The following is a 24,197-nucleotide window of genomic DNA, read 5'->3' as shown; positions in this document are numbered from 1 at the left end:
CCCCGCACCAAAGAAACACCAGCGTTCTTTGCTTTGCCTTACTTCTCAATATCCTTTCCAGGTTGCCATCAAAATCCAGCGCCCATTGATTTAAGGCGCAGGTGGCCACAGTCACCTTCCTGCCCATGGTGCTTCGGTGCCTGAGGCTTCGCTTCTCCCGGGAGCCCTTTGGCGACAGTAGGTCGGCTGTAAATAACACACAGCGACAGCCCCAGCTCAGAGCAAAAGCGGACCCTTTCGCTTCCGGGGGGGGGGGGGCCGAGCGAGAGAATCCACACATAAGCCCCGCGGGGCACTTCCGGGATAAATCATAGAGGTAGGAAGGGATTCGAAAATGGAACTAAACCTCCCACTCTCGTTATCCCAGCGCCAAGCATAGGGCTCTCACCACGGAGATGAGAGAGGGTAGAGCGACGCGACGCCATTAGTAACGCGTTCGCGCCCCCCCACCCGGCTTCCTTTGGTATTTCAGTTTTCTCCCCGCACGGCCAGAAATGGTCGAGAACGGTAATGCGGTTCCCGTGTAAATAAATGAACGGAGTCTTTATGTTCAGCTGAACTCGCGTCTGTATCCTGTAGAGCGCTAGATTGGTGGGTCGGGGTGGAGAGAGCGTTTACGGGGTTGATGGAGGGAGCCATTTAAACCAGACTGGCTTTTTTGCTGCGATTTCAGGTCTAGGGTTTTGTTTTGGCTTCCCCCCCCCCCCCCGGGTCTCTTTCGGCATCTGTACTGTTTTAAGCATGATTGTGCGAGATTTCGGTTTAATTAAATGCACTTAGCAAAATGAGTGCGCTTGAAATATCTGCATATCCTGTGTAGTTGTTTTAGTAGTGTCTATGTTGCATCATGGTTGGTTGGCGTTCATCTGTCTTGGTCTCGGAAAACAATTTCACCAATCAAGAGTGAGCAAGCCACAATTATAAAGCCATTAGTATAAAGTTGTAAGGCGTTTAACAACCACAGCCTGTATCTGAAATATGGAAAACATAATATAACATAGCTGCATTCCCCTGGAGGGCTGTTATTATTCTAAATTACCTGCTCTTCATCCTAAGGTCCCAAGGCAGGTTTACAGCACTAAAACACAATATTAAAACAGTGCAATCCTACTTTTACATGGAAGTAATTACCACTGTGTCCACTGAGGCTTGCTCCCTGTGCAACTTTTTCTCCTGCATGGATGTTCCTTGGTAGTTCTTAAAAGGAGACTAATCTGACTAAAAGCAATGTTCTCTAATTTATATGTTCTGGGGCTGCTTTGATAGTGCAAAAATAGTCAGATATTTTCTCCTTTACTAAGAATCCCCCATTTTATGTGGCCTTTTTTTCTTGTGACTGACAGCAGTTTTGGGATGACCATGACTCAAGTTAACCTTAGCCCAAATCCCCCAGACTGTTATGCTCATCTCCCCCATATTTTCTTCTATAGATGTAGAACAGCTGCTTCCAGAGCTGGCGTTATGCCGTCTCACACTGAAAGACAAGGAAAGAGCAAAAATTAACCTGTTGAATTTATGTTTGTGATGTAGCAGTTATAACTATAGAGCCCATGTAAGGGGAAAAGACCCAGTTAACATGAGCTCAGCAGCCCAACTTGTGAATCACAGCAATTATACCGCCTCTCATGGGTGTAGCCAGGATTTTTGTTAGTGGGGTGTAGGCCTTTGCGGGGGGGGGGGAGAACCTCAGTTAGCTATGTATTTTTATTGACATTGATTTGGGGAGGCAACTGCCCCTCCCTGTCCCCCATGGCTACACCCATGCTGCCTCTCATCTTGGAGGTACAGTGGTACCTCGGGTTACATAAGCTTCAGGTTACAGACTCCGCTAACCCAGAAATAGTGCTTCAGGTTAAGAACTTTGCTTCAGGATGAGAACAGAAATCGTGCTCTGGCGGCGCGGCAGCAGCAGGAGGCCCCATTAGCTAAAGTGGTGCTTCAGGTTAAGAACAGTTTCAGGTTAAGTACAGACCTCCGGAATGAATTAAGTACTTAACCTGAGGTACCACTGTAATATACAGCCATTGTTCTCCCCATGCATTTGTCTAACTTACTTAGAAAGCCATTCGAGCTGATTGCCACCACATATTGTGGGAGAGAATTCTGAGGTTTAGCTGTGCATTGCAGAAAGATGTGCTTTGTCTGGGAAGGAGGTTATTAGCTTGTTGGTGGGGGTGGTATGTACAGTAAGGTTATCAGATATCCCCATTTCCTGGGGACTGTCCTTGGATTTACAAATCAGTCCCCACACAAAATCCTATCATTCCTACTGAAGTTGAAAAGTGTCCCCGGATTCATTGAAAAAAATCTGATAACCTTAATGTACAGTAATTTGTGTCCTCATGTTGCTCATTTATGTTGTGAACTGCCCTGTGATCTTCAAACAAATAATACTTTATTTGGTCTTCCCCGAATCGTCCAACATTCAGCTTCATCAGACGTTCTCGTGTGCTAATAGTTTCAAAGAAGCCTGTTCACCTTTCGTGTCCTGTCTTATCTGTTTCCGGCGCCCTACTTTTCTTTTAAGCGCCAGATACTGCAACCTTTTTTCCTCCTAAGGGAATTTCTCCTGTCCCGTGACCATTTCAGCTACCCCTTTCCTGAAACTTTTCGAGATTGCAAGCCTTTTTATCATTCCTAGAAAATGCCACACCAAGAAGCATGTTTTTCTTAGTGATTTGCAACACGTGCAAGGAGGCTTCCGTTGGATTTCCCACATTCGTTTTTATGCACACCACGGCCAAGCTGCTCGGGCGCGCGCGCTCTTTATCAACAAAGCGTTTCTTCCTCCGCTTCGCAATATTCATCAGGCGGCTGCTGCCATGGTGACTGGCATCGGCTCAGCTGATGGCTTGAGGCAGATGCACCAATCCAGCGGTGAAGCACGGGATGATGCTGAACAAACCCGGCAGGTGATTGGGCGATGGGTGCAGGGTGCTATTTTGAGGGGGCGTGGCAAAGATAGGAGGGTGAAGGAGGCGGCAGGGGAAGAGTGAAGCTCGAGCCCTCGGCGCTGGAGCGAACAAAAGCGTCCGTTGTTCGCGGGCGGCTGCACAGCAGCGGCGCAGGTAAGTGGGGGGAATCGGTTTCTGGAACCCGAAGCGAAATGGGATAGTGGAGTGAATCGAGGTCTCGGTAAGGAAGCAAGCAGAAAATAAATAGCTTTGCATGCTATTAATAAAGCGGCGCCCGCCTTGGGTGGTTTTCCGGCGATGAGAAGGTTGCACGTCGCGGTTGTTGGGAGTTAAAAAGAGCGGACAACAGGTTTCATAAGCTTTAGTTATAAAAGAAAACGGAAATTGAATATATTTCCTATAACGTCCCTCCGTTTTAACACTGGCACTAGGCATGAAGGGGGTCGTTTTAGGCTCCTGTTAACGGTGGCCAGTTTTATCTCTAGGCTGCAATGGCTTGAATTCCATTTTATTTTCTTAACTTTGCATCCTGCCAATGTAGTGTTGTTGAGGGGGTGGGGGGAGGATTGTATAGTTGAAGCAATAATGCCGACTGCTCTTTAAGGAAAAGAAAGACCTTGTATGTTTGCCAAGCCAGAGTACATAACAGATTGGTATAACTAAACAGAGCCCCCCTTTTTTCTACCTTCTTTGGAACGGAGTTCGAAGTGTTCAGCATCTGACTGGTTGATGACCTGTGCATCGAGATAAGCCTGCATGTCGTGCAGATTGCTTAACGTCCTTGTGGATGAAACAGACCTCTAACATGTTCACCATTGTAGCCCTGGGAGGGGAGGCAGGGCGACATTCTGCTTGAGGGGCAGCTTCTGAGGCAGGCGAAAAAAGCTATTGTTATACTTAGCTTAGTCTCAAGCAAGTTTTGGACCATGACTCTGGTTCAAGAATCCACCCTGTAGTTAAATTTCACCAAGCATCCTTGGACTCCTGCTCCCAGGGTTGTTGTACAGATAAAGGTGAATTCGGTAAATGTACTAAACTCTTTGGAAGAAGTGTGGGAACGAAATCCTCCCATTATGCAACAGTAATTCCCTCAAGGTGTATTGAAAGAAAACTAACTAAATGGAAACTTACTCTCTTCTCCCCTCCCAATAAGTGAACAAGATTTCCTTGAGATAGGTAGAGTGTTTGGGGATATATATATTAGTGGGACTTTTCTCTGCGAGTCCCTGGTCTGCAACTTACTGGATTTGGGGCACGTTTTGAAGTAGAATGTCAGCAGCATTGACTCTTACCTATTCATTTACATCAGTACAAGTAAAGGTCCCCAAGGAGGAAGGTGTCTTTTGAACAGTGGCTCTTTCTTAATCTTGGATGCTCCTTGTGGAGGAGAAGGGGAGAGAGAATGGGTAATTTTAGGGCAGGGGTAGGCAACCTAAGACCCTGGGGCCGGATGCGGCCCAATCGCCTTCTCAGTCTGGCCCGCGGATGGTCTGAGAATCAGCGTGTTTTTACATGAGTGGAATGTGTGCTTTTATTTAAAATGCATCTCTGGGTTATTTGTGGGGCATGGGAATTTGTTCTTTTTTTTCTTTTCAAAATCTAGTCCGGTCCACCACATGGCCTGAGGGACGGTGGACCAGCCCACAGCTGAAAAAGGTTTCTGACCCCTGAATTATGTATCATTTTTGTCTTGAGAGTGACCTAGGAGCATAACAGTAGGAAAGGTCACACTCATGCTGCTCACACTAAGGAGAAGGGATTGTAAAAGCCAATAAAAAGTACTTTGTGTAATAAATGTGTGTCCTTGAGAATATATCTGTGCTGGAAGCCCTGAGGCTCAGATAAAACTCCAAGGTTGGCATTCTCCACTGTATGTTAAAGATTGGACAAAAAGAAAATGAGACGTTCCTAACAATTGTACATTAGAGGTAGGCAATCTCATAATTTGTTTTTCAATGATGGCAGATCACTGGCCACTGTTCCTATATTCTTCTATATAATAATGCTACCTAGAGTTTAGCAATAAATTACTTTTTTACACTACTGATGGTATGGTGTACTGTATTCATGCTTTGACAAGATTAGATTTAAAATATTTTTTGCCATGTGCATTAATACTTGCTCCATTAAGTAACAATGCTCCAGTTTAGTAACAATACATTGGTTTATGCAGTTGGGTGTTTCCTTTTCTTTACACTCAGGGCTGGTCTGAGCTCACCTTTTGAACTGTTCAAACCACACAAGTAAAAACATAATCTACATCTGTAAAAACAACCTACTTTTGATACAACTGTACTAAGTTGCCAGTTTCTTTCTTCTATGGTACCTGAGCTTTTAGGAATTAAGCAGTAGTCAAGCATTCAGCAGATACTCAGATCTAGAGAAGAAAATATTGTGCCTGTGGATTTTCTGCCTATCATAGACACAAGATTTTCTTGGTTTAATTCTGGTGCAAGTGAATTAGGTCAGATAGCAATATAAAAATCTAGTTTAGTTTTGTCCACACATGGTGTGTGTGCAGGGGCCCAGATGCTTGCTGATACAGCAGATGGAATTGGTTGTTGGACAGAAGTAGAGATGGGTCATCAGTTTTCTTTTTTACTATCTATATGAGGATAAAGATGATTTGGGAGAGGAGCAACAGGTAATCTGCTTTATCCAGGGAGATTGCTTGTGTGTTGGATTGTACACTAAAATTCAGGAGCATTGGTAGCTGCCACTTAGAAAGGTTTTGCCTCCTCCTGAGGCAAGCATTGCCTTAAGAGAGAGTACAGAAAGATGTTGAAATGGAAGTACCGTAGTTAGCTACTTCTTGTTGGGATTAGGAAAGCAGGAGGCTATTGATTGCTGCAGTATTGGTGACTCTGGCAACTTGTAGTTGTATCCATCTACAGGTCACTTGGGCTAAGGACTAAGTAGTTCTCAATTTGAAGATTATCTTGGCACTTTCGTGCCCAGCCCTCTATCCTTAGTTGCTCTAACCAGCAGAGTTTAGTAAGGGTATGATCCTCAAAGGCATTTAGCCTGTGCCAGCATCTCAGATAAGCTAGATCAATTCTGGCTGCTAGTGCGGGAAGGCCCAACTCAGTTCTGTGGCGGACTGCTGGTGTTCTGCCAGGAAGCCCCAAAAATCAGCCTCATAAGTTTATTTTGTAGGACCTCTATTTCAGATCTAACACCAATTCCCAAAATCTCAACCCAGTAGAGCATTTGGGCAATGATTTTAAAGACAGTGATCTTAATATCTGGGTTTATTAACTGCCCACCCTTTGAATGGAAGAACCTATATAGCTGCCCAGTAGTGACCAAATATTAGCTTAATTGCTTCCAGATGGTGTTTCCATTATGACTTTCCATCAATAAGTAATCCTAGATATTTAAATCTGGGTACTGGCTCAAGCATGCAACAATCTAGAGTCCACCTGGACTTGGTAGTCCTCTTGCCAAATACAGTGACCTTGGTTTTATCATAGTTAATTTTTAGATGTTCTTTTTTACACAGCTGTCCAATTTAACCAGCACCCTCCTAACTCCAATTTTATTCTGAGATAACAAAACTAAATCATTGGTGTAGAGCAGAATTGACAATTTACGATTCCCAAGGGTGGGGGCAGAAAAGGAGGAGGATTCCATATCAGGGATGAGATTATTTATATAGTAATTAAATAGGAAGGGTGCCAGTATACATCCTTGCTTAACACCTCTGTTAATTGTGATTCTTCTTCTTTGGTGATCACTTGTAGCTGAGTAAGATTGTCTTCCATAAACACAGTTTTAACAATGAGTCCTTAGGTGACTGTGGAGGCCAATTCTGGATCCACATGCCCTTCCACAGTGGGGACATGGGTTTCTGGGCAGGAGTTGATCATGGTAAGGGTTTGCCAAGTGTGCCTTCCTCTTAGCGCGTTTCTCCCTTTCTGAGCTCCTGAGTTTGAGCATCTTCAAAGCCCATGACACATTTGGTAAAGGCTGTTCTTCAATTGGAGCGCTCACATGCCAGTGTTTCCCAATTGTCGGTTTATACTACATTTTTTTAGATTTGCCTTGAGAGAGTCTTTAAGCCTCTTTTGTTGACCACCAACATTATGCTTTCCGTTTGTAAGTTTGGAATAGAGTAGTTGCTTTGGAAGACGATAATCAGGCATCCGCACAACATGACCAGTCCAATGAAGCTGATGTTGAAGAATCATTGCTTCGACACTGGTGATCTTTCCAGTACACTGGCATTAGTTTGCCTGTATTCCCAAGTGATGTGTAAAAAATTTCAAAGACACCATTGATGGAATCTTTTGAGGAGTTGGAGATGGCATTTATAAATGGTCCACATTTCAGAAGCGTACAGTAAGGTTGGTAATACAATAGCTTTGTAAAAAAGCATTTTGGTTTCCCTGCGAATGTCCTGGTCCTCAAACACTCTGCACATCAATCGGGAGAAAGCTGCACTCACAGAGCTCAGGCGATGCTGGATTTTGGCATCAGTGTTGACCCTTATGGAAAGATTACTGCCCAGGTAGGAAAAGTGATCAACATTTTCCAACGTTACACCACTGAGTTGGATTTGTGGTGCTGCAGGTGGGTTGTTTTGTGCTTTTTGGTGCAGCACTTTGGTTTTTTGGATGTTGAGTGATAGGTCAAACTTTTCGTAAGCTTCTGCGAACATATTTAGGATGGTTTGGAGGTCATCTTCTGAGTGTGCACACACTACGTTGTCATCAGCATACTGAAGCTCTAGGACGAAAGGTACAGTAACCTTACTATTTGCTTTCAGCCTGCTCAGATAAAAGAGCTTTCCATCTGTTTAATATATGTTTTCTACTCCCGAGGGGAGTTTGCCTTTGACAAAGTGTAGGATCATGGCAATGAAAATAATGAATAGAGTTGGGGCAATAATGCAACCCTGTTTAACACCTGATCTCAATGTGAATGGTTCACTTTGAGAGCCATTGTTATCTGTGATTGTTGCCATCATATTATCATGGAGGAGCCGAAGCGTGTTCACAAATTTATCTGGGCAGCTGATTTTCAGAAGGTCATTCCACAGGGCTTTATGATTTACAGTGTCGAAGGTCTTAGTCAGGTCAATAAAAGCCATATAAAAAGGCTGGTTTTGCTCTCTGCATTTTTCTTGAAGCTATTGAGAGGTGAAAATCATGTCCACTGTCCCCCTAGAAGGTCAAAAACCATTTTGGGATTTAGGAACGGTCACCTCAGATATTTTTAAGAGACGGTTTGCTAAGATCCTTGCAATAATTTTGTCAGCCACAGCTAATAAAGAGATGCCTCAATAGTTTCCGCAATCCGTTCTGTCACCTTTTTTTAAGAGATTGATCATTTTGGCGTCTCTTAAGTCTGCTGGGATCTCCTCTCCCAGATTTTTTTTATGAGCTTGTGAAGTTGTGCAAGTTCATTTCCATCCACTTTGAAGACTTTGGCAGGTATCCCATCAGTGGCTTTGTGGCACCACTTTAGCTAATGCGGCCTCCTTCTGCCGCCAGAGCACAATTTCTGTTCTCATCCTGAAGCAAAGTTCTTAACCTGAGGTACTATTTCTGGGTTAGCGGAGTCTGTAACCTGAAGCGTATGTAACGTGAGGTACCACTGTATTTCTGGGTTAGTGGAGTCTGTAACCTGAAACATCTGTAACCTGAAGCATGTGTAACCCGAGGTACCACTGTATTTATATAGTAATTAAATAGGAAGGGTGCCAGTATACATCCTTGCTTAACACCCTCTATTACAGAAGTACCTTGTTTTGCAACCACGATCCGTTCCGGAGCCCCGGTCGCTGGCAGAAAAGGACGCTGGACAAAGCGCTGCGTCTGCGCACGCACGCCAAACCCGGAAGTAACCCGTTCCGGTACTTCCGGGTTTGCCACAGACATTTGACGGAATGGGCACTCGACGAGGCGGACGCTAGACGTGTACTACTGTCATTGGAATTAGCAGGGAGTTCAATCCTGCTGCTTTGCCTTGTGCCCCTGGTGGGAAGATTGCAGGAATATGCAGCCAATGCAGGATTTCACTCCTGCCCACCAATCAGCATCAGGAGTGATGTCAGTGACTGAACATGGTTTGAAGGAAATTGCCTCACACCCAGATTGAACCCCCTCTGCTCTAGAGCATGGACAAGTACCTGTATCTGAAGTGATACAGAATTCAACCAGAATTCTAACACTTTATTCTGTAAAATGTGTAGAATGACTCCAGAGCAAGTCTAGAGGAAGCTGAGATTGAAAATGTGTGCAAATATTGTTGAAGCAGACCTCAAACTAGTAGCAGTCAGCTGTGAGCCAGAAAGTCCCTGTATTTGCTATAGCAATGAATTATTTGGGGTAGTTTCATGCAAGTCACTCTCTCTTGACTTCAAACACTGCTAAACATTATGTAGAGGCTAAATATTTATTAGTCAAAAAGTTTTAATATTTCACAACTTCTTTGCTGACTAATAATTAGTTTGGCAGTTTACAAAACATAACTATCTGGACAGGGTTGTTTCTACTCTGTAAATAGTGTACCAAGCGGAAGCATGCATTTCCATGTTTGATCTTGCATCATTTGTTTTGTAACCTTAAAAAATGGACAAAGAAAGAGGAAGTGAAGAGCAGGCACTGTTGCTTATATTTTTAGACTTGTTTAAATGGGTCACACTAGATAGCTCAGTTGGTTAGGGTGTGGTGCTGCTAAACATCAAGGTTGCAGGTTCAATCTAGCTGCATATTCAGCAATGGACTAGATGATTCTCAGGGTCCCTTCTAACTCTATGATTCTATTAAATGGAGAACTTTGATGGAGTTTTGTTTTTACAGTCAAGCAGTGTATAAATTTTATTAAAAACATGCATAAGGCACCTGTTGCCCTTGCATTTCAGAACAGCTACTGCAGACAGAAAGAAACAAAGTACAATGGAACCTCAGTTTTCAAACATCTCGGCTGCCAAACGTTTCGGAAGCTGAACGCCGAAAACCTGGAAGTGAATGCTTCCGTTTTCGAGCACGCCTCGGAAGTCGAATGGCTTCCAAGGCGCATTTCTCAATTTTCTCCATTCACTTTGCAGACAGCCCTTTGATCTTCAGTTTTCGAACATTTCGGAAGTCGGAACGGACTTCCGGAACAGATTATGTTCGAAAACTGAGGTCCCACTGTACAGTGGTACCTCAGGTTACAGGCGCTTCAGGTTACAGACTCCACTAACCCAGAAATAGTACCTCAGGTTAAGAACTTTGCTTCAGGATGAGAACAGAAATTGTACTCCGGCGGAGCAACAGCAGCAGGAGGCCCCATTAGCTAAAGTGGTGCTTCAGGTTAAGAACAGTTTCAGGTTAAGAATGGACATCCAGAACGAATTAATTTCTTAACCCGAGGTACCACTGTACTGTACTGGAAACCACAGGAGGAGAGTGGGTTCTTGTGCTCCAAACCGGCTTGCTGGTTTCCTACAGGCCACTGTTCAGCCACTGTAAGAACCGGATGCTAGACTAGATGGGATGTTGGCCTTCTCAAACAAAAATGGAGGGGAAATAATGTTAGTTAATTATCACACTGAAGTGTCCCATCACTTTCAATAATGAGATTTTTTGAGATAATTCATATATTTATTTAAGAATATTAGATTGGTTTTGTATTAAGATACAGTAGGAATCTTGAAAGGTTTCTATAACAGGATGTGTTACATTGTATGATATTCTTTGCTGATATTTGTATTATCATTTGGAGTTCATATAGCACATGTAGTGTTTATATTAATTGGATAATATATTTAATTAATAAATAAAAACAACCAGACACTTTTTGAGGGTGTTATGGAAGAGGGCCATTTTAAAAATTTTGGCTCACGTCCTTCCCTTGGGCTGGAACTTACATAACCCTGTATATGATATAACCTTATATATTGATCTTATATATCCCAGTTATAATGAAGATTCCCTGACACTTTCTGGGGCAGCCCAGTCAGATGGGGAGCATATAAATAATAAATTATTATTCTATTAGCTCTTGCAACTGCAAGTTTTATAGTAGACGTGGGAACCTTTTTTAGCCTGAGGCTTGTGTCAGATGAATCCAGATATGAAACAGGGCAAGAGCAACAGATGTGTCTCCTACTTTTTACAGTGACTCATTCCAGCCGTACAAAAGCTGGCGCGTCTACACATTCACAGGTATTCATCCAGGCAAGCAAGAGGGATTATTGTTGTTGAAGAGCACATTCTAGTCAGGCAAAATCATCCTGTGTTCCTGAGTAAGGTCCGGGAAGTGCTAGATGGACCTGTTAGACAGCTTTCAGAGCCAGGGTTTGACAGACCTTCGTGGGAAGAGCGTACTGAATGCCTTGCTGTTCAAAACATGCAACATAGATGATATTAAGAACACACTCAGTTTATGATGGTGCTGGATGTTTCAGAATAAAGGGTGTGGTTTTAGAGGTGTGTTGATTCTTAATTATGAAGAGTTTTGTAGATTAAAACCCAATCTTCCCTGTAAACAATTGGGAGCCAGTGCAGATTTTGGAGCCCTGGTTTTAACACACTGTGTACCATCCCAGCAAGGTAATGTTGTGCCTGTGGTAACTGAAGCTTTGGAACCTGGGAAGACTAGCACCACATCACCTATCCTATATTATTTTAAAAATGACCAGGCTGGGTTCATTTTGCTCGGAGACCACCTGATCTCAAAACAGTAGTTTAGAGTGAAGCTGATCACCTCAATGACGTCGCAATTAATATATGCACAGGAGTCCAATCAATGAGATCCAAAATAATTGTGAAAAGGTGGCCTTTGGGAGAGAAGCTCATTGTTCGCCAATAAAGGGGGTAATAAAGTTACCCTCTTGAAGTTAGCAGTCCTAGATAATTTAAGATACTAAAGTCTAAACTCTTCATACACGAGGAAAAAAACACGAGAGAAGGTTGAATTCAGTATTTAAAAATTCACCTGAAAACAGTTTGTTATAAGATGGAGGTTTTAAGGGCTTTTTTTTTCTTTTCATTTTTATGCACCTTTCAGGAAGCTTTTTTTGTACCACTCGTTATTAACTGCATTCAGTTTTGGCATTAAGACCTCTTTTTGTAAGGATGTTTTTGGTCAGTTGGGTTAACTTTTAATTCATAAGCTGTTGTCTTGCTTTGGCTTAAGGAATACGTAAAGAAAAGAAGAAGTAAGGACAAAAAGTGTCTACAAACCTGTGTGCACCATTATTTTCTTTGAAATTTTCCTTTAACTACTATCAGCTGTAGCCAACAAGCCACAGATGGAGGAAGGCTGATTTGAAGATGGAAGCCTGTTATGTGTGCATAATCCATTTTGGTTTGTAGCAGTTGGCCTAGTGGGAAACTGTAGGGTATTCTTATTTCCTTGGAGCTTGCTTGGGTAAATTTATTGTTATTATTTGCATACATATCCCATCTTTTTCTCCAAGATAGTCAAGGTGGTGTACATGGTCCCCCCCCCCCTTTATTCACCACAATCCTGTGAGGCTGAGAGGCGGTGACTTGCTCAAGATCACCCAATGAGTGTCTTAACTGAGTGGAGATTCGAACCCTGGTCTCCCAGGTCATAGTCTGACACTCCAATCACTGTACCACACTGGTGGAAACCTAGTATTTTCACTTTCATATGTGGAAGTCTTTTTTAAGAGCAAAGACTGCACAGAATTGTTCATGGTGAGTTCCAGCATCTTTTTCTAGAAAAATAGCACTGCTCAGAACTATATTTTGTTGGGCAGGTTAAGGTTTGTTTAGTAATGACAGCCTCAATAAACCATTAAATATCAGACTTGGAAATATGTAGTATACAATGGTACAGTGTAGTACAAGCTTGGGCTTGTTTATCTGTACTTTAGAGCTTTGTTTTCTGCATTTGTATGTGAGGACCTTTTTGTTAAAAGGTCACTGATTTTGTTAAAAGCAAAGGGAGCCTTGCATTTTGTAGCTGTCAAAACTGTGTGATGCAGCAGTGAGCCAGAACAATGCAAACATAGTGGCCTAATCCTGAGTATTGTAAAAGCTGTTTGGAATGACAGCAGTGGATGTAATCGTCGTCTTCTTTGGCGATCGTAGCCGAGTAAGATTGTCTTCCATAGACACGGTATTAACAATGAGTCTGTAAGTGACTGTGGAGGCCAATTCTGGATCCACACGTCCTTCCCCAGTGGGGACATTGGTTTCTGGGCGGGAGTCGATCACGGTGTGGATTTGCCAAGCGTGCCTTCCTCTTAGCACGTTTCTCCCTTGCATCCTGAGTTCGAGTGTCTTTAAAGCCCATGACATCTTTGGTAAAGGCTGTTCTCCAACTGGAGTGGATATAGTAGGCCTTAGCAAAACAGCTGTGGGCTAGGCCCAGGGCTTCCAAAACGATTAGTGGCAGAAGTACTGCAGGGACTCTCCAGGCTGCTGCTTGGGTCTGACCCTATCCATTTTGGTTCCACGTTTATGATCTCTAGCACACAAATAAATGCAGGAAGCTGTGCCTCGTCTGAGAGATCCCCTGCAGCTTGCTGCTGTGTTCTTCTGGTCTCTTTCATGTTGGCCAAATTTTGCCAGTTCCTCTCCCCCACCCTCCACAGCTCTCCACATCCCGTCCTGCACAATGTTGGAGATTTTCAGGGCGTTCTGAGGGCTTCAGTATGTGGGGAAGGCCTGTAGTGCAAGCAGAACTCTACTCAGCCTTCTCTGAATCCTAAACATGGCAGTGTGTGTAGGATATTCTCATAGACGTGTCTCTTAAGAAATTCCATATGGGCATGAGGAGAGCCTAGCCCAGGGGTGCAGAACTTGTTAGGCTTCATGGACCAGATCCTGATCAGGGGGCCCCCACCTGTCAAAACCCCTTTCACTTCTGGCTGAAGGGGGAGAGAAGTCTTAAGCCTGAACTTGCTGTGATTTTAAAGAAGGAGCAGGAGACTTGCAAAGGACTTTGCTAGCCTTTGGGAGACCCACCCCTCCCCAGCTTTAAGATTGCCAGCACCTAATGTTGTGGGAAGTGCCAGGAAAAGGCCTGCAAAAAAATCCAATGCTTGGGAACTCTGGTGGCTTATTTATGTTGTATTGATATAACACAAAATTCATGCTTTGTAGACAAATGCTATTATTTCCCCCTGCAAATAAGATAGCAAACTCTGATTTGCCCATAGTCAAGCATAAGAAGTTGTTATAGTTTTGCACTCAACTGTTTATGAATTTCCTATCGTCTCTCCCTGTAGGTTCCAATGGCTGCCTCTCGGCAAACACAGTTTTCTGAAGGAGGAAAAAGTAAATCCGTAATGAATGGAGCTGCGACCTCTCAAGGACAATGGGGGAGGGCCTGGTAAGAGAATCCTGCCCTAACATAGTTTTAGGTGCTATATAAAAATTGCTTCCAGTACTGCAACATGAAGAAGTGTCAGATCATAAGCCTGGAAGGCTGTGTTTTAGAGGTGATGTAGGTCCACCCCATTCTCCAGAACAAATTACGGCTCCACTTCAGATTAATGTCTTCATTTCCTTTTAGATGCATTATTTTATGTGTATCAAAGTTATCTGTGTACCACAGAAATCAAAAAATCGACTCAAAAGCCTCTTTTGGAAACCTGCCGGGAGACATCCTCTCTAACTGGTATAGTTTGAGACAGTCTGGAACCTGAGAATACAATTAAAATTTTCAGAAGTTGCCGCACTTGAGGCAGTGTTGGATTTTTATGTATCAATGCAATCCTCATGATTAAGGCATTCAACAGATTATTGATCTTCCTGTCCTGGAAGTTTTTAGAACATGGATGGGCAACCTTTTTGTATGTGGGGGACACATTCCCTCAGGGATTATTGCTCAGGGGGGGAGTGTTAATATGCCAGCAGTGACCAGGGCCAGAATGGGAGGGCAGAGCAGGGACACCCCCATCTCTCTCTTTCTCCGCATGCAGGAGGATTGTGGGGAGAGAAGCAGATTCCTCTTTCCAGAGCCCTGAACTCATTGCTTGCAGAGGGCTTTTGGACCTTACACTGAGGGCTGCATGTGGCCTTAGGTTACCTAGGCCTGTGTCAGAGGGGTTATCATATGAGTTGGATCCCGAGCAGGAAGGTGAGGGAGGTGTCTTGTGCTAAGTTAGGTTCATTGATTACATGTGGTAATTGTTGGGATGCAGCCAAGGAATCGTGGGCAATTGACAAGCCCCCAGCTGGCCCCAGCCCACCAGCCAGTGTGCCAGGCGATCTCCAGTCCTTGGATCAGCATGAAACTGTGACCCTAGCTTCAGAAGCCTTCAGAAGCTGGGCACACACACTCAGCAGAGTAAAACGCTGTACAGCAGAAGTGGCATGGAGAGGCTGTGTTGAGCATATTTACAAGCAGTTTATCCAGCATACATCAGGACGAAAGGAAAACATGTCTTCTCCCCTTCATGTCCAAAGCAAGACAGCAAAACAAAAGCTATACGCAAACGGAAGTTCCCAGCAAGCTGTGCTGGACTGTAAACGGACATGTGACACACAACAGTCTCATGCCTGTCCCTTAAGGTGGAACGGAATATTCTAACAGTAATATGCAGATGTTTATGAACAAGAAACAGAAAGGTACCCCTAGTAGGGTTATTTGGAGTCACAGATCTGAGATCAATGCCAAAATAAACATGGTGGCAGCAGGCCCATTTCTAGAAGTAAAGAGAAAATAGATGTGGGATGCTGAACCTTCCCCCAAATATGTCACTTACCTCCTTGAAATGTGTCCCTTGCTATGGCTTTTCAGAGGATGCAAATGCTGGAAGTGAGCCTAGGTGAAATAAGTTGATATGGCAGGAAGAAGGGTGTGTGTAGGCTGGTTGGTTTTGCAAATTCTACTGTCATCCTTGAGACCCCGAGCACTGCACAATAAACAAATTATTTATCTCTGTGTCTAAATCAGGCCATAATCAAAGCAGCAGCATCTTGCAACTATTTGGTTTCTTGTGTCTCTTACGTTTCAGGAAAGTCGACGGGTATTCCTTGGCGTGTGTCATCTTTCTACTCCTATTTGCACCCTTCATTGTATATTATTTCATAATGGCATGCGATCAGTACAGTTGTTCTCTAACTAAGCCAGCCATTGACTTGGTCACGGGGAAAGCCAGTCTCTTGGATATCTGGCACAAGACACCACCATTGACTTGGAAAGCTGCGACCCTCTATGCTTCTTGGGTAATCTTCCAGGTATGTGCCTTGAGGCTTCTCTGTTGGAATCCAATAGGGCATAAGTAAGGCAGTCTCAGGTATGTGATCAAAACTGAGCTTTTCTGATTACAAAACAGTATTTTATTGGTAGAATCAAAGCTCACACATGAAACTAGGGAATATAGACTGTCCATTATTATCCTGTGAATGCTATTGACAACAACCCAAGACTCTGGGATTCAGCATTCTGTCACCACCCGATTTGCACCAGCTGTTAAGACCCCTGGCTTTCTGGACCCGTGTGTGATATTTCTACTGCTGACCCTTTTTCATTTGTATTGCTGTTTCCAGTACTCTGTCCTCCCACTCATGTTCTACATACATACACACACCAAATACAATTACTGAGTCATTAGAAAGACTGTAGGTACATAAGAATTTATACAGGGAGAAGAAATGTAGATAATGTAGAATAATGCCTGAAACTGCAGGGAGTAGAAATTATCAAGATGGGATTTGGAAGGAAAAAAACAACTGTCAGAAACAAGAGCATTGAGAACACAAGCCAAAATTACCCATCCTTCATAACTACCTGACAGTTCAGAAATCATTTAACGTTTTTATAACAAAGATTCCTGCATTGTAGGGGGGTTGACTAGATGACCCTCATGGTCCCTTCTGACTCTACAATTCTTTGAGTCTAAGATGCTTCTCACAAATTAATTTTTGTTACAGGTATTTTTGTACATGCTTCCTGACTTTTGTCACAAATTTCTTCCTTATTTTCGAGGAGGAGTGCAAGAAGGGGCTGTCACACCCGCTGGTAAGCTCATTTTTGCCAATACTTTTTCTTCACAAAGCTTTTTAGCATCACCAAGAAATCCATGTGCAGAGACCTAAAAAGGCAAACTCAAGCCTATAAGCTTGTTGCTTTTGTGATGCAGGAGAAAAGGCATTGTTTACAACTAAACCCCAAAGGAATTCTTAGAATGTGGGATCTGTGTCTTTCAGATGCTTAGATTTTGCCCCTCGGAGGGTTGTATGAAGTCAGTATGGGGTATTGGTTAGAGGAGTTGTAAGGATAAAGGGGGGAGGCAAAGAACCATGTCTATCACCTTGAGCTCCTTGCAGGAAAGTTGGGATATGAATGCAATAAATAAATAAAATTCTACAGTGAAGTGTATACATGCTTAGGCATGCTGCATTGTACTGTAGAAACCTTTTTGACTTTGCAAAAGTGATTCACATGCAACATGCCTCCAGCTCAATGCCAAATGATCCCAGGAAGTTTGACTACGAAAAAGTACGAAGTGCTAAAGCAGAGGCAGGGAGCCCAAGGTCTACATTACCTCAAGGGCAACCTTCAAGAGGCCACATGCCAGCGATGGGTAGGGCCAGAAGCAAAACGTGGGTGGGGTCCTAGGCAAAATGTGGTTGGAGCAATAGGTGTTGCTTACCTTTGTGCAGAAGGCTACATTCCAACCACACAAAAATGTGATGTTGCTACACAAACACACCCTCTGTTTGCATACATCCTACATCCAGGCAAGCAAGAGGCAGTATCATAGTTCAAAGACATGCTCCAGACAGGAAGGATTGTGGTCTAGGGTGTCCCAAGGGGCAGGTGCAGAGACCAAAGGACCACATTCAGCCTGTGGGTTTGAGGTCTGTGTCAAAAGCTCAATTACAAGGTCCCTGGTAAAAATGCGAGTAACATTCCACAAAGCTAACAGGACATCACTTGGGAAACATTTTCTCTTCATCAAGGTCATCCTAAGATTGGCTGAATTTCCGAGAGCATCCTAATGTCAAATTAAGGATTGATAACTAAACCAATGCATATCACAGACAAGGAATGTAACCTAAGAACATCTCTGCTGGATATATCCAATCCAGCATCCTGTTTGCAAAAACAGCCAGGTACATGCTTCCAGGAAGTTCACAAGCAGGACATGAGAACCACAGGATTCCTGTTTCTTTATGTGTTTGTTAAACATGGAGGTTCCATTTGGCTATCCTGGCTAATAGTAGTTGATACTCAATTTTACAGAAAATAGGTTTTATGGCTAATGCTTTATTTAGCGTTATATTGTCAAGCGTTCACCATTCTGAGAACTCTTGCGAAAGGACAGTCTACAAATACATCTGGGTACACAGTTGCCCATGTTGTACTATTGGAATGGGTTGGGATAGTGGGTGATTTTTAAAATGTTCCACTACATTCAAAGCAAATACAAACAAATAGACTGGGTAGGATGAGCTGGTTCCTCCTCACTCCAAAACTCTACGCTATGAAGACTTGCATCACTTTATGAAAACAGGGTACAGAACTGCAAAGTTCACAACCACTGGATATCACACTGACTTCCCTACCTCTTTGTCAAGTGCCATCACTAAACTGGAACATGCAATTCTCTTCCCTTTCAGGCGCAGTACTCAAATATGAGGTCAATGGATTTCAAGCCTGGCTTATCACGCACATACTCTGGTTTGCAAACACTTACCACTTCCACTGGTTCTCGCCCACCATCATTTTTGACAACTGGATTCCTCTCTTGTGGTGTGCAAATATCCTGGGCTATGCCATTTCCATATTTGTAATGATAAAAGCCTACTATTTCCCCACTAATGCAGAAGATCGGTATGTTGGCATTGCATATATTACTACATCTATGGTGTTTGCACATTTGATGAGCATTTTTCATTCTGATAAATAAAACAAATCCAGTAGTGCCCTACTTTTGCTTTCCCACTTGGCATCCTAGATGCAGGAATCTAATATTTGTCTGTTATAGCATACAACCATGTAAACTCATTAGACTAGTCAGTAAGTACAGTGGTACCTCGGGTTACATACGCTTCAGGTTACAGACTCCGCTAACCCAGAAATCGTAACTCGGGTTAAGAATTTTGCTTCAGGATGAGAACAGAAATCGTGCTCCGGCGACAGCGGGAGGCCCCATTAGCTAAAGTAGTGCTTCAGGTTAAGAACAGTTTCAGGTTAAGAATGGACCTCCAGAACGAATTAAGTACTTAATGTGAGGTACCACTGTAATTAAGGGACGCAGGTGGCGCTGTGGGTTGAACCACAGAGCCTAGGACTTGCCGATCAGAAGGTCGTGGTTCGAATCCCCGCAATGGGGTGAGCTCCCGTTGCTAGGTCCCTGCTCCTGCCAACCTAGCAGTTCGAAAGCACGTCAAAGTGCAAATAGATAAATAAGTACCGCTCTGGTGGGAAGGTAAACGGCGTTTCCGTGCGCTGCTCTGGTTTGCCAGAAGCTGCTTAGTCATGCTGGCCACATGACCCGGAAGCTGTACGCCGGCTCCCTTGGCCAATAAAGCGAGATGAGCGCCGCAACCCCAGAGTCGGTCATGACTGGACCTAATGGTCAGGGCCCCTTTACCTTTACCTTTTACCACTGTAATTATGTGCCTTTTAAAAGAATTTTCTCAATATCATGTTTTGAAAATGATTTTAGATTTATCTTTTCAATTTTTTGTTTTTGTTTTAAACAATTTTAGCAAATTCACTGGTAACTTCTTCTACGACTTCATGATGGGGATTGAATTTAATCCTCGTTTAGGAAAGTGGTTTGATTTCAAACTGTTCTTCAATGGCCGCCCAGGCATTGTAGCATGGACTCTGATCAACCTCTCTTATGCAGCGAAACAACAAGAATTATATGGACAAGTAACTAACTCAATGATACTTGTCAATGTCCTCCAGGTAAGCCAAGACCTTGTTAAATGCCAAGTGAATCTTAATGCTCTGAATATATAAACTGATGGAATTTAGGATCTAATAGGTGCTCCATATATCTAGCTTCATCCCCTTGCTCCTGCTTACATTTATATCCCAACTTTCTTCCATCATGGAACTCAAGGTAGCGTACATGTGATTCCCAGTCCAGGTGCTGAACAGAACAAGATCTGCTTTACTTCAGCAAAGTGGTGACCTCATGTGCCTTCAGGCTAAAACTTGTAGCCCATAATCAGTATAAGTTAATGAGTTCTGATCTTAGTGTGGTAAAGTATTATGGCTCACATAAGTGTGCATGTGTGTGCCCATCAAGTTTAGGGGCTAGCTATACTTTCAAATATTGGAAGTTTGATTCTCTGAAGTGTAAAGTGCCTAGAACTGCATTTTTGTCAAAAACTTTTATCCCATCTCAAATAAGAGAAAATTTGTAAGATGAGGCTCAGCAGAAGCAATCAAAAGAAGCCTGATGTGACTATACTGCCAAAATCTAGCGATTTAAGCATTTAAATTTTCAAGGAAGGATTTCACAGTTGTCCATCTATGCCCTAGTGATCTCTGTTGTGTTCTTTTTCAGGGTATATACGTTTTGGATTTTTTCTGGAATGAAGCCTGGTATTTGAAAACGATGGACATCTGTCACGATCATTTTGGATGGTACCTGGGCTGGGGAGACACTGTTTGGCTTCCTTATCTCTATACACTGCAGGTATTTTCATGTTCATGATGTGAAATTCATTAATCCCTAGAAACAGTAGTAACAACAGTGGCATTATTAGCTGCTACAGTAAAGGTCCTGTTCAATTTTATTGACTGCTTTGGACACATGCTGTGGCTCCTGACATCCCAAAGCAAATACATTTATATCCTGCCCCTTTTTCCCCCCTCAGAAGCAGGATACAAGTGGTCTCCTTCCACCCCATTTTATCCTTGCAGCAACCCTGTGAGGAAGATTTTGCTGAGAGGTAGTGATTGATCCAAACTCACCCAGAGAGTTGATGACTGAGTGAAGATTTGAACCCAGATCTCCCCAGTCCTCATCCAGCAGTCTGAACACTACACCATATTGGCTCTCATTATAACAAAGCGAGTGACTGCAGGGTCATCTGTGGCTTATCTATCTGTGTTATAGAGTATTCATCATAAGAGCACCCCCCCCCCCCCGGCAGGCAACAGCTTCATTCTCTAGTATGGGCTCCTCTAACGAAAGCAGACAGGTACCAATTCTGTATAAACGTTTGCTTATGGGGTATGTTTCTCTCTCCTTCTTTAGGGATTATACTTGGTCTACCACCCTGTCCATCTGGCTACAAGCAGTGCAATTGGGATTCTACTATTTGGTTTAGTGGGCTACTATATCTTTAGAATGACCAATCATCAGAAAGATCTCTTTCGTCGTACAGATGGCAACTGTAAAATCTGGGGCAGGAAGCCCAAGTACATTGAATGCTCCTATACGTCAGCGGATGGGATCAAACACCACAGCAAGTTGTTGACATCCGGCTTCTGGAGAGTGGCACGCCATTTTAACTATACAGGCGACTTGATGGGCTCCCTGGCATACTGTCTATGTTGTGGTTTTGAACACATTCTGCCTTACTTCTACATAATTTATATGACCATTCTTCTGGTTCACCGTTGCATCCGGGATGAACACCGATGCTCCAGCAAGTATGGCAACGATTGGAAGAAGTATACTGACGCAGTACCTTACCGGCTAATTCCTGGGCTCTTTTAAATGCTCGATTTCTCGACTTCAAAAGGTTTATGAATAGTTATCTTTTCAGTGCAGCAAGTTTTGAGGATCTAAAAAGCAACACCTTTTTAGCGCACCTGATGAGACACGATTCTAATATCTGTTAAGGTCATTGTGCCACTAAAATGATCTAACTTTTTTAAAAGTGTGGATTTTGTTTTGTTTTTTAAAAGTTCCCTGTCCTTGACCAACAAAGCTTCAGATTAAAAAGTTGAATCTTGAGGTGCATTCAGATTGACACCTTGGACACACACAGATTCCAAAGTGTGTACAGGGACAGGAATACACACACAAGCCCTGCCACCAGTGTCCTCATGGATCTTTCCCCTGCCTGTCCTACCTGTCCTCATGTTGTGTGAGGAAGGTCGTGCATCTGCTTGAAAGTGCCTAACTAACTGCACATGATGGAAGATGTTTCTTCTCAACTTCACATGTTCAACATCACAGAAGTAGAAGCCACCTGCAGACTTCCATTGGGCAACACAAGGGAGGTCCAGAATGGGGTGGTGGGCAAGATGCTCGTGAGAACTTTGGGGACAAGGTTTGCTTGTGTGCTGGCCACAAGGATGCTAGGGGGAGGGATTGAATGCACATCCATGCGTCCATCTACACTTGGCACATTTGTGTGTGAACATGCCTTTGGTTGTAACTGAATCTACAATGTTACTTCACTCTGGGACACAACCCACACGCACATGACTGGCCCTTTAAAACTTCTATTCATTCCCCTGTGGTTTGAAGAGTGGCGATTCTTGATAGCTTCAATCGGAGTTTGATTGTTCAGGTCAGCTATAAATGAACAGAGATCCAGTTACAATATCATTTGATATCTGGTCTTCAGATAGGCTTATTGTAACTACATCAGAGATTCTGGAGCAGTAGTTAAGCTCTAAATGCATACTGGATAACGAAGGGACATGATTCTAAAACATGACAGCTGGGTTGGTAGAAGGTCTCTTATCAGTTCTGTTAATTGTGATAAAAATCACATTCTAGAAATGTGTTGGAATACTGCCCTCACTAATTATCATAGATGTTTTCTGCATACAAGTTCACCCTCTTATGGGAATGCATATATTTTAAGTGGGAATAGCAACACTTCTGCCTACCTTTTTCAAAATTGCATACTAGATGCAGATAGTTTACCACTTTGAGAACTAAGTTCCTGTTTGACAAGGAACCACCTAGCCTAAACTTCATATGCAGTCTTTCCAGTAACACCTCTTGAGTATACAGCTTAATGTTAGGGTGAGGAAGACTAGCTGGTGATGGACATCAAGGCTTTACCCTATAGTTAAATGCAAAACTCCCTTGCCTGGCCCTAGATGGCTTTAATGCTTTCTGTTTACTGTGAAAACAGTGCTGGAATAGTGTCTTCACAAAATCAAATTCAAAGGTGAAGAAAGAAGGCAGAGTATTCTTCCCATTCATGCATTAAGTGACATAATGTAAAAATAAAGTGGAGTGTTTTCTTCTGTCCTGTCTTTTTAAATCTGCTCCCACCCAGATATAGTGCCACAGAATTAAAGTTGCTTTATTTGCTTGCTTACCACATTTTTCACATGCAAGAATATATTTTTCGTAATTAGGGAAGCATAATTTTCACGTATGTACATAGCATAATAACAACAGTGGCTCACCAAGTCCACTGACAGATGGACAGATGGGAAACTATCGGTCTGCTATGTAGAAATCAAGCATGTTTTTAAATAAAAGGATCACCTTGATCTTCCAAAATGTTATCTTTTCCAGAACAGAATATCTTTATTGTTATAAATACACTTCCCTGTGATTCATGAATAGTCTAAGCCCCAAGCACATTCAACTGATTTGTGTTGGGATACTGGGTTGGATTCCACAAGCATAAGGCCTCTTCCCTGTACGCATGGACTTTTCTGAATTTAGTGCCAGTAAGTTTATGTAAGCACAGAGAATGCAAATCCAATAGTTTGCTTGTATAGGTAGAAGCAAGGCATTGTGCAGTATCTTACACAAGGTCTTACATGGTGAATGATGTGGAAACCAGATTTTTCATGCCGCATGCTTTGAAGCACACAAATGTACCATGCGTTATTCACAGTATTGCAGGTGCAGCTGGTGGCGCTCACGAGATGTTGTCATACTACAACACCCATCATCCATAACTGGTAGCTGGGGCTGCTGAGAGTTGTAGTCCATTAATTGGAGGGCATCAGGTTGGCTATTCCTACTATTGGTTGTGGTGCTAATTACTGGTTTATTTTACTTTTGTTTATTATGTATTTAATGTTTCCATTTGTATTTTTATGTTGTGACCTGCCCTATGATCTTTGGAGGGTGGTATACAAATTTAATAAATAATAATAATATCAACTTAATTTTCTAAAACTACAATGTTACGAGGTGCATCTTCCCCACCTTTTGAATACTTGCTCTGTTTTATCTTGATCTGAACAACATCTGCCAACATCTTTATAGCTCAGTTCCATACATAAAGAAGCCAGAGGGGCTTCAGCCATGAAGACTTTTTAATTTTGATCTGGAAGACCTGGGTTCTAATGCTCATTCAGTTTCTTTCTCAACTCATCAACCTCACCGGATTGTTGTTTAGAGAAAATCACGTATGCTGATCTGACCTTCTTATATACATGATTACTAAGAAGGCAGGGTATTCCCAT

General features: G+C 42.9%; 2 protein-coding genes across 2 annotated transcripts in view; one reads left to right on the top strand and one right to left on the bottom strand.

The window, feature by feature from the left end:
* Window positions 1-358, bottom strand: part of NADSYN1 (NAD synthetase 1) — a 31,647-nt gene extending 31,289 nt beyond the window's left edge. The window contains exon 1 of the mRNA XM_083598507.1: window positions 43-358. Within this exon, the coding sequence (XP_083454633.1) occupies window positions 43-280 (238 nt within the window). The 5' untranslated portion in view covers window positions 281-358. The remainder of the gene's footprint in view (window positions 1-42) is intronic.
* Window positions 359-2,957: 2,599 nt separating this feature from the next.
* DHCR7 (7-dehydrocholesterol reductase) lies at window positions 2,958-23,888 on the top strand. Its single transcript, XM_083599255.1, has 8 exons — window positions 2,958-3,068; window positions 14,110-14,213; window positions 15,844-16,066; window positions 16,763-16,850; window positions 18,455-18,668; window positions 19,550-19,754; window positions 20,362-20,493; window positions 21,058-23,888. Exons 2-8 carry the CDS (start codon window positions 14,116-14,118, stop codon window positions 21,520-21,522), a joined length of 1,425 nt encoding a protein of 474 aa, XP_083455381.1. The 5' UTR covers window positions 2,958-3,068; window positions 14,110-14,115; the 3' UTR covers window positions 21,523-23,888.
* The last annotated feature ends 309 nt before the right edge of the window (window positions 23,889-24,197 follow it).

The sequence above is a fragment of the Podarcis filfolensis genome (genome assembly GCF_964270895.1).
Source record: "Podarcis filfolensis genome assembly, chromosome: 1".
NCBI classification, from domain to species: domain Eukaryota; kingdom Metazoa; phylum Chordata; class Lepidosauria; order Squamata; family Lacertidae; genus Podarcis; species Podarcis filfolensis.
The sequence above is the reverse complement of the archived record's forward strand: the minus strand, read 5'-3'. Positions and strand labels throughout refer to the sequence as shown.